The following is a 14178-nucleotide window of genomic DNA, read 5'->3' on the forward strand; positions in this document are numbered from 1 at the left end:
TATAAATAACCGTGGCCAGTTTTAAACAAATAAATAAGTAATATATAAATAAAAACAAAACTAAATGGCAACTGCCTTGTCCAAAATAAATACTCTCCAAAAATACAATCCAACAATCCAATATACAATTACATATACCAAATACCTATACATATACAATAACATCCCTGAGAGCCGGCCGATTCCTCCCCCCCCCCCACCCTTCCCCACCCTCCCCTCCCCCCTGGGTTGCTGCTGTCTACTTCTTTTCCATTCCCTCTATCTTTCTGTGAGGTAGTCGACGAACGGTTGCCACCGCCTGGTGAACCCCTGAGCCGAACCCCTTAACACGAACTTAATCCGTTCTAACTTTATAAACCCTGCCATATCGTTTATCCAGGTCTCCACACCCGGGGGTTTGGCTTCCTTCCACATTAACAATATCCTGCGCCGGGTTACAAGGGACGCAAAGGCCAACACGTCAGCCTCTCTCGCCTCCTGCTCTTCTGCAACCCCAAATATAGCCAACCCCCAGCTTGGTTCGACCCGGACCCCCACCACCTTCAAAAGCACCTTTGCCACCCTCACCCAGAACCCCTGTAGTGCCGGGCATGACCAGAACATGTGGGTGTGATTCGCTGGGCCTCTCGAGCATCTCGCACACCTATCCTCTACCCAAAAAAATTTACTAAGCCGTGCTCCAGTCATATGCGCCCTGTGTAGCACCTTAAATTGTATCAGGCTTAGCCTGGCACACGAGGACGATGAGTTTACCCTACGTAGGGCATCAGCCCACAGCCCCTCCTCAATCTCCTCCCCCAGTTCTTCTTCCCATTTCCCTTTCAGCTCATCTACCATGATCTCCCCCTCGTCCCTCATCTCCCTGTTTCTGTCCGCCACCTTACCGTCCCCCACCCATGTCTCGAAGATCACTCTATCCTGCACTTCCTGCGTTGGGAGCTGCGGGAATTCCCTCACCTGTTGCCTCGCAAAAGCCCTCAATTGCACATACCGAAATGCATTCCCTTGGGGCAACCCATATTTCTCCGTCAGCGCTCCCAGATTCGCAAACGTCCCATCTACAAATAGATCTCTTAGTTGTACTACCCCAGCTCTTTGCCATGCTGCAAATCCCCCACCCATTCTCCCGGAACAAACCTATGATTGTTTCTTATCGGGGACCGCACCGAAGCTCCCGTCCCTCTCCTATGCCGTCTCCACTGCCCCCAAATTTTCAATGTAGCCACCACCACCGGGCTTGTGGTGTATTTCTTTGGTGAGAACGGCAACGGCGCCGTCACCATTGCTTGCAGGCTAGTCCCCCTGCAGGACGCCCTCTCCAATCTCTTCCACGCCGCTGCCTCCCCTTCTCCCATCCACTTACACACCATTGAAACATTGGCGGCCCAGTAGTACTCACTTAGGCTCGGTAGTGCCAGCCCCCCCCTGTCCCTACTACGCTGCAAGAATCCCCGCCTCACACTCGGGGTCTTCCCAGCCCACACAACTCATAATGCTCTTCTCAATTCTTTTGAAAAAAGCCTTCGTGATCACCACCGGGAGGCACTGGAACACAAAAAGGAATCTCGGGAGGACCACCATTTTAACCGCCTGCACCCTACCTGCCAATGACAGGGACACCATGTCCCATCTCTTGAAATCCTCCTCCATCTGTTCCACCAACCGTGTTAAATTAAGCCTTTGTAATGTACCTCAATTCTTGGCTATCTGGATCCCCAGGTACCGGAAGTCCCTTGTTACCTTCCTCAACGGTAAATCCTCTATCTCTCTGCTCTGCTCCCCCGGATGCACCACAAATAACTCACTTTTCACCATGTTCAGTTTATACTCTGAAAAATCCCCAAACTCCCCAAGTATCCGCATTATCTCTGGCATCCCCTCCGCCGGGTCCGCCACATATAGCAACAAATCATCCGCATACAGAGATACCCGGTGTTCGTCTCCCCCCCTAAGTACTCCCCTCCACTTCCTGGAACCCCTCAGTGCTATGGCCAGGGGTTCAATCGCCAATGCAAACAATAACGGGGACAGAGGACATCCCTGCCTCGTCCCTCTATGGAGCCAAAAATAGTCAGACCCCCGTCCATTCGTGACCACGCTCGCCATCGGGGCCCTATACAGCAACTGTACCCACCTGATATACCTGTCCCCAAAGCCAAATCTCCTCAACACCTCCCACAAATAATCCCACTCCACTCTATCAAATGCTTTTTCGGCATCCATCGCCACCACTATCTCCGCTTCCCCCTCTGGTGGGGGCATCATCATTACCCCTAGCAGCCTCCGTATATTTGTATTCAGCTGTCTCCCCTTCACAAACCCAGTTTGGTCTTCATGAACCACCCCCGGGACACAATCCTCTATCCTCATTGCCATTACCTTGGCCAGAATCTTAGCGTCCACATTCAGGAGGGAAATGGGCCTGTAGGACCCGCATTGCAGCGGGTCTTTTTCCTTCTTTAGGAGGAGCGATATCGTTGCCTCTGACATAGTCGGGGGCAGCTGCCCCCTTTCCCTCGCCTCATTAAAGGTTCTCATCAGTAGCAGGGCCAGCAAGTCCATATATTTCCTATAGAATTCAACTGGGAATCCGTCTGGTCCCGGGGCCTTCCCCGCCTGCATGCTCCCAATCCCTTTCACCACTTCCTCCGTCTCAATCTGTGCTCCCAGTCCCACCCTCTCCTGCTCCTCCACCTTAGGAAATTCCAGCTGATCCAGAAAGCACATCATTCTCTCCTTCCCATCCGGGGGCTGAGCTTCATATAATCTTTCATAGAATGCCTTGAACACTCCATTCACTCTCTCCGCTCCCCACTCCATCTCTCCCTCCTCATCTCTCACCCCCCCCTATCTCCCTCGCTGCTCCCCTTTTCCTCAGTTGGTGGGCCAGCAACCTGCTCGCCTTCTCCCCGTATTCGTACTGTACACCCTGTGCCTTCCTCCATTGTGCCTCTGCATTACCCGTAGTCAACAAGTCAAATTCTACATGTAGCCTTTGCCTTTCCCTATACAGTCCCTCCTCCGGTGCCTCCGCGTATTTTCTGTCCACCCTCAGAAGTTCTTTCAACAACCGCTCCCTTTCCCTACCCTCCTGCTTTCCTTTATGTGCCCTAATAGATATCAGCTCCCCTCTAACCACTGCCTTCAGTGCCTCCCAGACCACTCCCACCTGTACCTCCCCATTATCATTAAGTTCCAAGTACCTTTCAATACACCCCCTCACCCTTAAACACACACCCTCATCTGCCAATAATCCCATGTCCATTCTCCAGGGTGGAAGCTGTTGTTTTTCTTCCCCTATCTCCAGGTCCACCCAGTGTGGAGCATGATCCGAGATGGCTATAGCCGTGTACTCCGTCCCCATCACCTTTGGGATCAGTGCCCTTCCCAAAACAAAAAAATCTATTCGTGAAAATACTTTGTGTACATAGGAGAAAAACGAAAACTCCTTACTCCTAGATCTACTAAATCTCCAGGGATCTACTCCTCCCATCTGCTCCATAAAATCCTTAAGCACCCTAGCTGCAGCCGGCCTCCTTCCGGTCCTGGACCTCGATCTGTCCAGCCCTGGGTCCAGCACCGTATTAAAGTCTCCACCCATTACCAACTTCCCCACTTCTAGGTCCGGGATTCGTCCTAACATATGCCTCATAAAATTGGCATCATCCCAGTTCGGGGCATACACGTTCACTAATACCCCTTGCAGTTTGCCACTCACCATCACGTATCTGCCCCCACTATCCGCCACTATAGTCTTTGCCTCAAACATTACCCGCTTCCCCACTAGTATGGCCACCCCCCTGTTTTTTGCATCTAGCCCCGAATGAAACACCTGCCCCACCCATCCTTTGCGAAGTCTAACCTGGTCTATCAGCTTCAGATGCGTCTCCTGAAGCATAACCACATCTGCCTTAAGTTTCTTTAGGTGTGCGAGTACCCGTGCCCTCTTAATCGGCCCGTTCAGCCCTCTCACATTCCACGTGATCAACCGGGTTGGGGGGCTCTTTACCCCCCCCCCTTGACGACTAGCCATTTCCTTTTTCAATCCAGCTCCTCACCCGGTTCCCACGTAGCTGTATCCCCCCCAGGCGGCGCCCCCACGCCCCGACCCCCCCCTCCCATACCAGCTCTCCCTTCTCCCCAGCAGCAGCTACCCAGTTAACCCCCCCCCCCCCCGCTAGATCCCAAGCTAGCGTAATTGCACCCCCCATGTTGCTCCCAGAAGTCAGCAAACTCTGGCCGACCTCGGCTTTCCCCCGTAACCTCGGCTCACACTGTGCGAGGCCCCCTCCTTCCTGCTTCCCTGTTCCCGCCATGATTACCATAGCGCGGGAACAAAGCCCGCGCTTCCCTTTTGGCCCCGCCCCCAATGGCCGGCACCCTCAGCTCCTCCTCCTCCCTCACCCACTCCCCCACGACATGGGGAAGAGAGAGAAGTTACAGGGTCACAGGTTTAACAACTTGGGAAGTCCTCTCTTCCCCCTTTTCCCCCCTTCATCCCACAAATTCACCCCCCCACTTTTGTCCCAAACGTTCTTTTTCTGGCCCGCTCACTCCAGCTTCTCCTCGACAATAAATGTCCACGCCTCGTCTGCCGTTTCGAAGTAGTGGTGTTTCCCTAGATGTGTGACCCACAGTCTTGCCGGTTGCAGCATTCCGAATTTGACCTTCCTTTTATGCAACACCGCCTTGGCCCAATTAAAGCTTGCCCTCCTTCTCGCCACCTCCGCACTCCAATCTTGATAAAAGCGGATCACCGCATTCTCCCACCTACTGCTCCGAGTTTTCTTTGCCCATCTGAGGACCATCTCTCTGTCCTTATATCGGAGACATCTCACCACTATGGCTCGAGGAATTTCTCCAGCCCTTGGTCTTCGCGCCATAACCCGATAGACTCCCTCCACCTCCAGCGGACCCGTCGGGGCCTCCGATCCCATTAACGAGTGCAGCATCGTGCTCACATATGCCCCGACGTCCCCCCCTTCTGCACCTTCGGGAAGACCAAGAATCCTTAGGTTCTCCCTCCTCGCATTATTCTCCAGCACCTCCAGCCTTTCCACACATCTTTTGTGTTGTGCCTCGTGGATCTCCGTTTTTACCACCAGGCCCTGTATGTCGTCCTCATTCTCAGCAGCCTTTGCCTTCACGACCCGAAGCTCCTGTTCCTGGGTCTTTTGCTCGTCCTTTAGCCCCTCAATCGCTTGTAATATCGGGGCCAACAGCTCCTTCTTCATCTCCTTTTTGAATTCACCTACGCAACGCCGCAGGAACTCTTGTTGGTCAGGGCCCCATATTAAACTGCCTCCTTCCGACGCCATCTTGCTTTGTGCCTGCCTTCCTGGCCGCTGCTCTAGAGGATCCACCGCAATCCGGCTACTTTCCTCTCTTTATTCCATCCATGTCCAGGGGGGATTCCCTTCTGGATTACCACACAGTGTTATTTGCCGTTAAAATTGATGATGGGACTCCTATTAAGAGCCCAAAAGTCCGTTCCACCGGGAGCTGCCGAAACGTGCGACTCAGCTGGTCATCGCCGCACCCGGAAGACCTCTGCACAAAACTCTTAACAACACACAACCTGACAGAGGCCACCTGAAGCCCCTTTACATATCAGTGTCAATTAATGGATACTTAACATAAATGAGACAACTAATTGCAATATCTCTTAACCCATTACTTAACAATCCGGCCTGTGCAAGCCAACTGTAGCAAGAACAGCCAGCCAAGTTCAGGACCAACGATCGCTACCTGACAGTTGAGCCCAGCAGAGACAGAGCCACTTCTTCGGACCAGCCACGTGAGATCAAGATAAAGGCCTTATCCATCTGCACAGTGCCGGTCGCCCTGAAGTTAAGTGGAGGTTATTGTAGCTGATAGGTGTAGTTTAGCTCATTGTAGATATTGTGTTTGCATGTCGAAGTAATCCTTGTGTGTGTAAATAAACCATCTTTTGAACTGACTAACTGGTTGTGTGGTCATTTGACCGATATAAGGGAAAGACCTGTGGTTCACCGAGATAAATAGAAATACCCACAGTATTGGCGATGCTGTTGGGACATAACATCATATTATAAATAGAGCCTCATTATTAAAAAGGGCAACAATTGATACTGACTATGGCAGCAAAATATGAGAAAATGGATTGCTCCTTGCCATTGACATTCCTCATCTTGAAAGGCTCAAAAATGAATTTGTTAATCTCTTCTCACGCCAACCTACATAAAGAAAGCTTGGATCTAATATTAAGAGAGTATAATGTTTCTGTAGTCAGACACCAAGTGTATACTTCAGTTTGTGTAAGTCAGTCAGTTGCTAGGAGGAATACAGATGTCCAGAAGGTTGTCATCTATGATGCCGGAACCATGCAACTTAGTGAAGGTATTTTATATTGTTGTGGTCATCCAAGGACGAGGTTTTGAGGCATAAAGTCTGAGCAGTATGGAACATAATCATGCACAGATATACAAGACAGCAGGTTTCTTCAGTCCAGGCAATGGGTTATCTCCATTCCGACTACTACTGGTCATGTGACCATATTTACATTTCATGTGAGTGGTACTGTTTCCCCAGTCCCACATTCACCCTTTCAGTCCTGAATACCCTAATATTTCAGAAGGTTCTGCCCTGTCCTATCAAACTGTCTTTTTCCACAGGAAACAAAAATGTACCTTAGTAAATATTGCGTCTGTCACTTGCTTGATACCAATGTGAACTGCAATCTCGGTGATTTATTAGGTGACACCCCAGCAATGAAATTTAAGCAGCTTAAAAGGTTAGTTTTGAGGGGGCTCTTCACTGCTATTGTTAATGATATCTGGAGCTCAGGCTGCAGCTGATGACATAATTTTGACAGGCTCTCATGAGATTAATGAAGACAAGATTTTCTGTTGAGGTAGGTTTAGTGTGGATACCTGTAAATTCAGGCCCTGGAGTAGTGATGGGTGCAGATAAAACACCTTGATGTAATTCTAATTGCATTTGTTGACACCTCAAGAATTTGTCTTCCTTGGCCATATTTCCAATGCTTTAGATCTCCAAAGGAGAAATTTCAATAATTGCAACAGTAAGTAAAAATACTACAAGAAATTATTGAAAAAATATGCAAGAATGGCACAGCACCAAAAGCTACTGCATCTAGAAAAGCAATAAACAAATATTACGAAGTGAAAATAAATCAATAAATTTGCCATCAAGTTTTCAAGTAATGTCACTTAAACATCAAACTTCTTAAATCAAGACCCAGGAGTTAGCTCTGCACCAACTTTGTATGATCGAGTTTAAACCATAAGTTAATAAGACCATAAGACGAGCAGAATTAGGCCACTCGGCCCATCGAGTCTGCTCACCATTCAATCATGGCTGATATTTTCTCATCCTCATTCTCCTGCCTTCTCCCCATAACCCCTGATCCCGTTATTAATCAAGAACCTATCCGTATAAGATTTGAACAGAAATCCAGCAAAGCACCATTACCATAATTACTGCGATTGCAATGTGGTGTATGTGATTAATTAGTGAAAACTGGTAAGCTCCCAAAGTACTTAGATGAGAAATGAAGTCTACACTTCAAGTCCAACTTTACAACTTCTTCTCACCCCTATCAAGTCTCTGCCTCAGCAGAAGAACCTTCCAAACCTCCAAGTGATACACGGTAAATGAAATATACTTCAAAGGGAAATGACTGATTGCTTTAATGAGTGGCATTTTGCTGTCGGGATGCTCCACTGATGTAATTGTAAGTTATGGCAATGGCATTGTAGAAATTCCCCGTGTCTGCGTGCAGGCTAGGTGGATTGGCAACGCCAAATTGCCCCTTCATTGGGAAAAAAGTTAACAACAAAAAGTAAATAAAATCGGTTTTCAATCTCTTCTGATATCGACGCTCCCAGAGTGGCACAATTTAAAGTTTAACTTTTTTTGTTAGGAAAAGTGCAGCTTGACATTCCCGAAACGCAACTTGCGGAATCTGACAGATCCCCCGCGCTTTCACGGTCACGAAGTTTTAAAGTCCGTAAATAAATGACAAGACATCCGTTCAGGTTAATTTTCCCGCCAAGGTGAAGGGTGAACAGGAAGTGATGTGCCGTGGGGTAAATAAAAGGCGGGAACAGGAGTGGGTTCTTTCCGCTGCCATATTTTTAAACAGAGATAGAGAGAGAAGGCAGGGTGTCGGGGAAATATTCGCAATAATTTATTGCTTTTTATTGTTCAGTCTCTGCAGGGTCATATTGTTTACATTGTATATAGAGGCAGGAAGCAAATTCCGAGCGTGGAAGGAGAATTTGAAATGGCGGATCAGGAACCGAGCGCCTCTACGTCCAGTGTCCCAGGCAGCGCCGAGGGGTGAGTGAGGGAGTGGGGCTGAGTGAGAGGCTGAGGCCGCGGCTGGGCTGCAGCTGCTTCGCCCGGGAGCTCGGACCGGCCCGCGCCTGCGCTCATTGTCGCCGCGTTCCACTTGTGTGCTTTCGCTACAATCCGCGCGAGGAAGGGGAGGGCTGCAGCCAGCCCGCTCTCCGCATAGCCCGCGCTCCGCACAGCGCCGCGCGCCCAGCCAGCCCGCACACCCACTCCCTGCGCGCCCCGCGCACACACACCTGTGGGGGAGCGCCACCTCTCCCAGCTCTTGTTTTTATATATTTATTGGTTAACTAAATAGCCCAACGCTCTGTTTGCTTTTTTTTTCAGTTTATTTTTGGCTGGCTCTGGTGTGTAAACCCTTTCCTATTTAACTTGGGGTGTGGGGAGGTGGTTGGAGCTGGATGTTTCTGACAACCTCTGTTGTAAAGTGGGACCAGTCACTATTCCAACTACCTAATCTCGAGCGCAATCGTCTACCCTTTGGCAGAGTAGTTTTAACCTTATTTTGTGTGAGCCTTTTATAAAACAAAAATGCCGGCACAGTAAGTTGTGTTAGTCGCCTTAATGGTTGGGTTTATAAGCTGTCACCATTTTCTCCAATTACCTATTTGGTAAATGATTTTAAGTGTACCTCTTGTATAAAATATGTTCTTTAAAAGTACATTTTATGGAGGGGTGGTGGGTGCTGCTGACGAGGCTGCATTTACTGTTTGCCCTGTGAGCTAGTGATGGTGGCCTTGAAGTGTTGGAGACCTTGTCGTGGAACTCCCACAATATGGTTGGGTACAAAATTTTGTATTATTGATTACAGTTCCTGGGATAGCATTGTTCACATCCATGTAGTGAGTGATTTGGAAGTAAATTGTTCTATAACACTTGTGTTGCTGTTCCTTAGAAGATAGCAATCTGTGTACTTGGTAATTTGCTTACCTAATGGATAGAGAAAGCCAATGTTGGTTTATAGATTTTGTCTATGTGGGTGGTTAGGAGGGCTGCACAAGTTCAATTGCAGGACTGACACTAGCTGGTGAGAACCACTGCATCACAGATGTATTTGTCTATGAAAGTTGGTCGGAGTTGCCACCCCATAGTCCCTGTGGAAATGGAAGTGCTGATGATGATGAAGGTGTTGTCTATTGTGTTGTGACACTACTCACACTTACCATGTTAAATGGGATGGATTTAGTATCTCCAAACTGGGCATCCATGAGGCATCAAGCCAGGGGACCCAACATGCATCAGTGAGATGTAGGAAAAACATCCGGAGCAGAAAAAAGTAAAATGAAACTAGTGAAGCTACAGTACATGACTGCCGGTTTGCTAAACAAAGGGTTAGGGCTCTGCGCCACATCTAGTCATTAACGGTTGTGGAAAATTACTAACAGGAAGAAGAGGCTCTATAAATATCCCCACCATGATAAGGGAGCTTAGCACATCTGTGCAAAAGACCAGGCTGAAGCATTTGCAACAATCTTCAGCCAGAAGTGCCAAGTGGATGATCCATCTTGGCCTCTTCTGGAAGTCTCCAGCATCATAGATGCTAGTCTTCAGTCAATTTGACTCCCTGCACGTGATATCAAAACCGCTGAATGGACTGGATAGCATAAAGTATATGGACACTGCCAGTGTCACTGCTGTAGTACTGTCTTCAGAACTAGCTGTGCCCCAGCCAAGCTGCCTGTTTTCTAAATTCATACAAAGATGTTCTGATTGTTGTGAAGGCCAGTCACATCCCTGGGACATCATTGCAGGGGTTCTCCTGTGCAGCGTCAATGACTTTCCCTTCATCATAAGGTGAGACTGTTCTGATTTTGGTTCCATTTACAATTTCTCAGATAATGGAGCAGTCTCTCCACCTGTAGTGAGGCCTGGTAGATAGTGGTAACATTTGTCCCATATGAGTGCCAAACATTTTGCCATCTAATACCATCTACTTCTGATAGCATTGCAGGCACTGAATTCCCCCATCAACATCCTGGTGGCTACCATTGACCATATAAATACTATAATGACCAGAGCCAGTCAGAAGATGGAAGTTCTATGCAAAATGACTCACCACCTAACTTCCTAAATCCTGCCCAGGCTCCAAGGCACAAGCCAAGAGTTTGATGATAAATCTCTCCACTTGCTCAAGTGAGTACAGTTGTAGCGCACATCAGCTTGAAGCTATCCACGACAATGTAGCTCCCTTGTTAGCACCACATCCACATTTCTTCCCTCCACTATCGACATATGTTTACTGCAATACACATCACTTGCAGAAACCTGTCAAGGCTTCTTTGACAGCATCTCTGAAACCAAGGACCTCCACTTCCTGTAAGGAGGAGGTCAGCAGCCCATGCAAGCTACCACCTATAATTCCCTTGCAAGTCCACTCTGATTTGGAAATATCACTTTGTCATCAGATCAAAATCCAGGGAGTCTCTAGCTAACCATATCTTCACCACATGGATGTTAACATTCAGCTGACTGCAAATTGTCCATCCCCAATCGGCTTGTTAGTGTTGCCCATATCCTGTGAAAACATTTTTTGAAAATGATCATGTGGTTATAACTGATACAGGGGGTGTTCAGTCCACTGAATTTGAATAAGTTTTATCTAGATTGCTTAATATCCTCAATCCAGCCAGGACGAATGTACATGAAGCGAATGTATTGACAGTCGGCTGATAGTGTATTGATCACTTCCCACAAGTTTTAGTTTGGACATTTCTTCTGCCAGGTGCTATAAATTTTTAAAAATAAGTCTTTGACCATTAATTATTTTGCTCGCTGAGATCATGTAACTTTCACAGTCATAGATGTTTGCAACATGGAAACAGGCCCAGCTGGCCCATGCTGCCATGTTTCTATCACTAAACTAGTCCCATTTGCCTGCATTTGGCCCATATCCCTCTATACCCACCCTGCCCATGTAACTGTCTAACTGCTTTTTAAAGGACAAAATTATACCTGCCTCTACCACTGCCTCTGGCAGCCCTTTCCAGATGCTCACCAGTCTGAATACATTTTCTCTCTGGTCTTTTTTGTATCTCTCTCCTCTCACTGTAAACCTATGCCCTCCAGTTCTGGACGACTCTACCTTTGGGAAAAGATGTCGACTCTACCTTATCGATGCTCCTCATTATTTTATAGACCATTATAAGATCACCCCTATGCTCCAAGGACAGGTCTCTGCTTATCCAGTCCCAGCCTATCCAGCCTCTCCTTATAACTCAGACCATCAAGTACTGGTAGCATCCTTGTAAATCTCTTCTGCACTTTTTCTAGTTTAACAATATCCTTCCTACAATACGGTGACCAGAACGAAACACAGCATTCCACATGTGATCTTACTAATGTCTTGTACTACTTCAAGACGTCCTAACTCCTGTATTCAATATTCTGACCAATTAAACTTAGCATGTTGAATGCCTTCTTCACAACCCTGTTCACCTGCAACTCTACCTTCAAGGAGCTATGAACCTCTATCACTAGATCATTGTTCTGTAACTCTCCCGAACTCCCTATCATTAACTGAGTAGGTCCTGCCCTGAATTTGATCTACCAAAATGCATCACCTCACATTTATCCAAATTAAACTCCATCTGCCCACTAACCCAATTTGTCAAGATCCTGTTGCAATCTTAAATAACCTTCTTCACTATCCACTATGCCACCAATCTTGGTGTAATCTGCAAACTTACTAACCATGCCTCCTACATTCTCATCCAAATCATTTTTATATAATAAAAGTGGACCCAGCACCAATCCCTGAGGCACCCTGCTGGTTACAGGCCTCCAGTTTGAAAAACAACCACCCTTTGGCTTCGGTTGCCAAGCCAATTTTGTATCCAATTGCTACCCCTCCCCGGATTCTGTGAGATTTAACCTTTTTGCAACAATCTACCATATGGTACCTTGTCAAAGGCCTCACTAAAGTCCATGTAGATGCCTAGCTAATATCTATTCCTGTCTTGGTTCCTGGGAGAGGGGATTGGTCTAGTAATGAAAGGTGGGCTAGAGTAGGCTGATATTCCTGGAGACTAGGAAATGGAAGTGATCTTGAGGAGCTTGACAGGGTAAGGGTCGATACTGATGGGTGTCTGGCTGCTAATCACCAATGGAATAAGTGCTGATCAGGCCTTTGGGATCATCATATATGCCTGGACTGTGTCCCTGGTGGAGGTTGGTTAAACTTGTATCTGACAATCCTGGTCTCCCTCTCTGCTTTGAGGCAGTGTAGATTACCTGCTGCAGTCTGTAACCGCTTGAATCCACAGCTTGTGATGGCAACTTTAGTATTTTTTTTAAAAAAATGTTTTTCTTGTAGCTAAAAGTTTGCTTGAGATCTGGCATTTTATTTGACCCTGTGGTTTGCCCTCACCATTTTGATCACGATATGAACAGGTTGATGGCAGCAGGTGTGTGCCTTATGCTGGTGGCTTGTGATCCCGATGGCTCTTGCTGGCAATGAAGGGCTGAACCTCATTCTTCATGCTAGAAGTGATTGACACATTTATAACCAATAAGATTACTTTTTTTAGTTGGCTCTTGCTGGCAATGAAGGGCTGAACCTCGTTCTTCATGCTAGAAGTGATTGACACATTTATAACCAATAAAGATTACTTTTTTAGCTGCTTGCCACAGACTGGCTGCCAACTCTAGCTCCACTCTGGTTGATGCATGTGGCTGTCTGCACAAGCCTGGTATGCCACATCATCCACATCCTATCTCCGGAAGGTCAATTCTGCATGGAATGAACTTGATCATCCAAATCAACAATTAACCCCCCCTCAATCATTGCATGTTGCTCATTGGAGAATGTTGGATACTCTTGTCAAGTTTGGTGATGAGCAAGTTAGTTTGAGTAAATTAATTTGGGTAGAATTGGACAAAAACACAGCCAGGTACTAAACAGTGTCAAAATGATAATTGGCTCATAATATCCCTTATTGTAGTGATTTTTACTAATTGTTCAGGGTTTCTGGTTCAAAGTTGTGGGTTTAATTTAATTATTGCACACTGATAATGCAAGGTCCATTGTGTACATTAGAACTTAAACCTAGCCTAAGTTGTGCCATGTGGCAAATTTCATAATGATTCATTCTGTAGAAATTGGGTGTATTGAACAATTGATTATTTAGGTTGACAACGTACTGGTTTGGGGAAAGATGTGTAGCTGCATTGTGTTAAAAGCAATGTGATTTTATTTGGATTTTTTTTAATGAACAGGAATGTCTTTATTTTGGATTTTATTACAATTCGAAGTTTTTAAATTTTGGTGACGAGCTGGTATAAGCTTTCATCTCGCATTCATTCATGCAACACTTATTATTTTAACAGTGCTGACATTAGTGTTGATGCCATGAAGTTGCTTGGGACAGGCAAACGACATATGGTAATGGAAGATTTTGCAGCAGCTGTCAATGCCTTTCAGGATGCATGCAGACTATTGTAAGTATCTGACTGGATTGTTGGATGTTAGAAGTTTGTAGAAGAGGAATGTCTGATATTAGTTGCTCTGAAAATGGTCATGTGGAGGGGGTGAATCTTTTACTTGTCATTTCTCTTATTTCCGTAGTATGGATCATAGAGATTGATAATGTGGTGATGCAATTGTATTACTGTTTTCAAAAGGAGCACAACACATGGAGAAATCGCAGAAGAATGTGGTGAAGCCTATTTCTGCTATGGAAAAGCCCTTCTGGAGTTGGCACGGTTAGTTTATAAATCAGATGAACAACCACAAATAGACAGGCTAAAGTGAATAATGGATGATTTAAAACCAAAGCTTGTCTCACACTCAACCTGAAACATGACATTTCCTAATAGCTTGAA

The 14178-nt window shown here is 46.6% G+C and overlaps 1 protein-coding gene across 3 annotated transcripts in view; it reads left to right on the forward strand.

The window, feature by feature from the left end:
* The first annotated feature begins 8077 nt into the window (after nucleotides 1–8077).
* nasp (nuclear autoantigenic sperm protein (histone-binding)) overlaps nucleotides 8078–14178 on the forward strand; it is a 28564-nt gene continuing 22463 nt past the window's right edge. Inside the window, exons 1-4 of one of the 3 annotated variants that reach the window (XM_072510814.1) lie at nucleotides 8078–8343; nucleotides 10302–10491; nucleotides 13684–13794; nucleotides 13978–14058. In XM_072510814.1, coding sequence (XP_072366915.1) covers nucleotides 13706–13794; nucleotides 13978–14058 — 170 coding nt within the window. In that variant the 5' untranslated portion in view covers nucleotides 8078–8343; nucleotides 10302–10491; nucleotides 13684–13705. The remainder of the gene's footprint in view (nucleotides 8344–10301; nucleotides 10492–13683; nucleotides 13795–13977; nucleotides 14059–14178) is intronic. The other 2 variants (XM_072510812.1, XM_072510813.1) reach the window with 2 other exon arrangements.

This window comes from Scyliorhinus torazame, chromosome 7 (assembly GCF_047496885.1).
Source record: "Scyliorhinus torazame isolate Kashiwa2021f chromosome 7, sScyTor2.1, whole genome shotgun sequence".
Lineage (NCBI taxonomy): Eukaryota > Metazoa > Chordata > Chondrichthyes > Carcharhiniformes > Scyliorhinidae > Scyliorhinus > Scyliorhinus torazame.